General features: G+C 32.4%; 1 protein-coding gene across 1 annotated transcript in view; it reads right to left on the bottom strand.

Moving 5' to 3' along the window:
• The window catches only part of LOC102672941 (phospholipase A1-like), a 2,985-nt gene extending 2,188 nt beyond the window's left edge, over positions 1 to 797 (bottom strand). The window contains exons 1-2 of the mRNA XM_006615696.2: positions 254 to 797; positions 1 to 55 (exon numbers count right to left, since the gene is read on the bottom strand). Of these exons, the coding sequence (XP_006615759.1) occupies positions 1 to 55; positions 254 to 557 (359 nt within the window). The 5' untranslated portion in view covers positions 558 to 797. The remainder of the gene's footprint in view (positions 56 to 253) is intronic.
• Between the last annotated feature and the right edge of the window lie 1,603 nt (positions 798 to 2,400).

Here is a 2,400-nt window from a genome sequence, read left to right on the forward strand (position 1 = left end):
CCGTTTCGGATGTAGGCGTCGCGAAGAACGGATATAGGGAGGGTGTCGTCACCACCTGAAGAAAGAAGAAAAACGGAGTTTCGTCAATAGTTTGTAATGGATGTTCATACAAATTCAAATGTTCAATTAAAGAAAGATGGAACATAAGATTTGATTCATCCCTTAATAACAATAGTTTAGACATGGGCAAAACGATCTTCTTTCTTTCGTAACTGGACTGAAGTGTATCAAGTAAAAACGAATATTCATGCACCTGCATATCCGTGTATAAGAAGAACATTTTCTTTCGTTGGATCATAATCCTGACGCAGCCAATCGGACTCTCTCGAGTCGAGTTCTCGCTTCGGTCTATCGTTCGTGTAAAGATAGATTCGAACGTCCGGATCGGGGCACGAATCTTTGTCATTCCCTCGTTTCCAGATGCAATTTTCCTTGTTATATCGCGCCGCGACACCATTCTGGATGGCTTCTTGGATCGGACCCTGTGGTTCCCTGTTGATACCAAAAACTCCGAGGAACAGTGCGGTGAACAAGAACATTTGCGTGGACACGAACATCTCGCGACAGAAGAAGAGTTTCGCCGTAACCGTGGCGATATAAGAACTGATCGTGTGCACGGTGATTCTTCGAGTGTCATAGTCTTCGCCCAACTCCCACCATTTTCACCTATCGATGCTCGTTACACAATTAGGGGACTCATAGATGATTGGGAGGAAAGGTGAACGAGTTCGAAGCTACGTATCATCGATTATGAGCGAAGAAAAAAACAATAAATGGGGACAAGGTTTTAAAATCGAAATTATTTATAGTTATGATTCGTATGGTATTTTTGATACGAAGATGAATTGTTGATAAATATTATATAGATTATTTTCTGCTAAGTGGATTTTGAAAATAATTTTTACTTCGAAGTTACAAGATGTTTTGAATATTAACATTAATTTTTATTTTAATTGTTTATACAATGTTCCACATCTCTCTCTTTGAGCTAATAACATTTCCGAGAATTTAGGAAGATACATATATATATATAGTGTTATTACCTTTACATATATATACATGTACACATATGTATGTGTTTCATGGAAAGTTGCGAAAGTGCATCAAGATGCCTCTAGAAATTCTGATGAGTGAAAATTTGGCACCCAACTTGTATCGAAATCACCGGTATTATTCTTTTGTTTATCAATAACAGAGACTAATTGAAACTCAAACAGAGATTACAGGGAATGCTTTCTTTTCTTCTTGTGAAATGTTTCTCTTAAATCCATGTAATATTGACAATGAAGAAAAAAAATGAAAGTACATCGAGTTATAATCATATATGCAAATTAGGACATTGGCAGAAAGCGTGGAAAATGTACTATAAATTTAATAAGACGGAGTTTTGTTAATTATATACAGAGATATATCTTAAAAATTTACAAATATCGATTAACTGAAGATTCTTAACGGATTTCAAGCAACATTTTCCTATGCAAAAACTTTTCTTAAAGCTTTAACGAGTTATTGACAAAAAACGCTGGCCAATCACACAAACGCGTAACTAGTCAAGGTAGTGTTGGGTATGTACTGTTGGCTGAATACAAACAAATCTAAGCAACATGTTGAAAAAAGATTGTAAAATATAATAAATATTTTTTTATCGAGAGAAGGGAATCGATCGAAAGGAAAGAAAAGATTATAATGGTTATAAAGAAGGGAAGGATGAGGAGGATGATAAAGGAAGAAGAAAATGATAAAGAATAGGAGGAAAGGAGGATAATAAAAAAGAAAAGAAGAGGAAAATAATAAAAGAAAAGAGGAAGAGGAGGATGATAAGAGAAAAAAACAAAAGGATAAAGAAGAAGATGAAGATAAATAATGAGAATGATGATAAATAAGAGTCGAAAAGAAAGGTGATAGAGGAAAGAAAAAAGAGAAAAGTAATAAAGAAGAGAAGAAAGAAAAGGATGATAAAAAAGAAAGAAACAGGATGATCAAAGAAGAAGGAAAAAGAAAGATGATAGGGGTGAGGAATTTTATTGAATGTCCTATATCAATAGCAATTAATTAGTTAGTCGATACTCCTACATTTTTGGAACATAATCTATTATGTATAATTTATTATACTATAATAATATTATTAATAGTAATTAGTAAATGCTTCATTGAATATAAAATATTGACAAAAAGTATGGAAAATTGATGTTAAAATGATGTTTCAATTAAAATAGTTCATGGTTCGTTAGAGTTTTTTACTTCCGCATATTCTTAATCTTTATGCAAGAAGTATTATTATTCTCATATTATTCTTAGAAGAAAGAGTGCGTTGTTTGAAAAATTTAAGACTGATTCTAACGAAAATAATTAATTTTAAATTACTATATTATATTACTTATTTAAAAGGAAAAAATTTTA

The sequence above is a fragment of the Apis dorsata genome, unplaced genomic scaffold, assembly GCF_000469605.1.
Source record: "Apis dorsata unplaced genomic scaffold, Apis dorsata 1.3 scaffold_231, whole genome shotgun sequence".
Taxonomy (NCBI): Eukaryota; Metazoa; Arthropoda; class Insecta; order Hymenoptera; family Apidae; genus Apis; species Apis dorsata.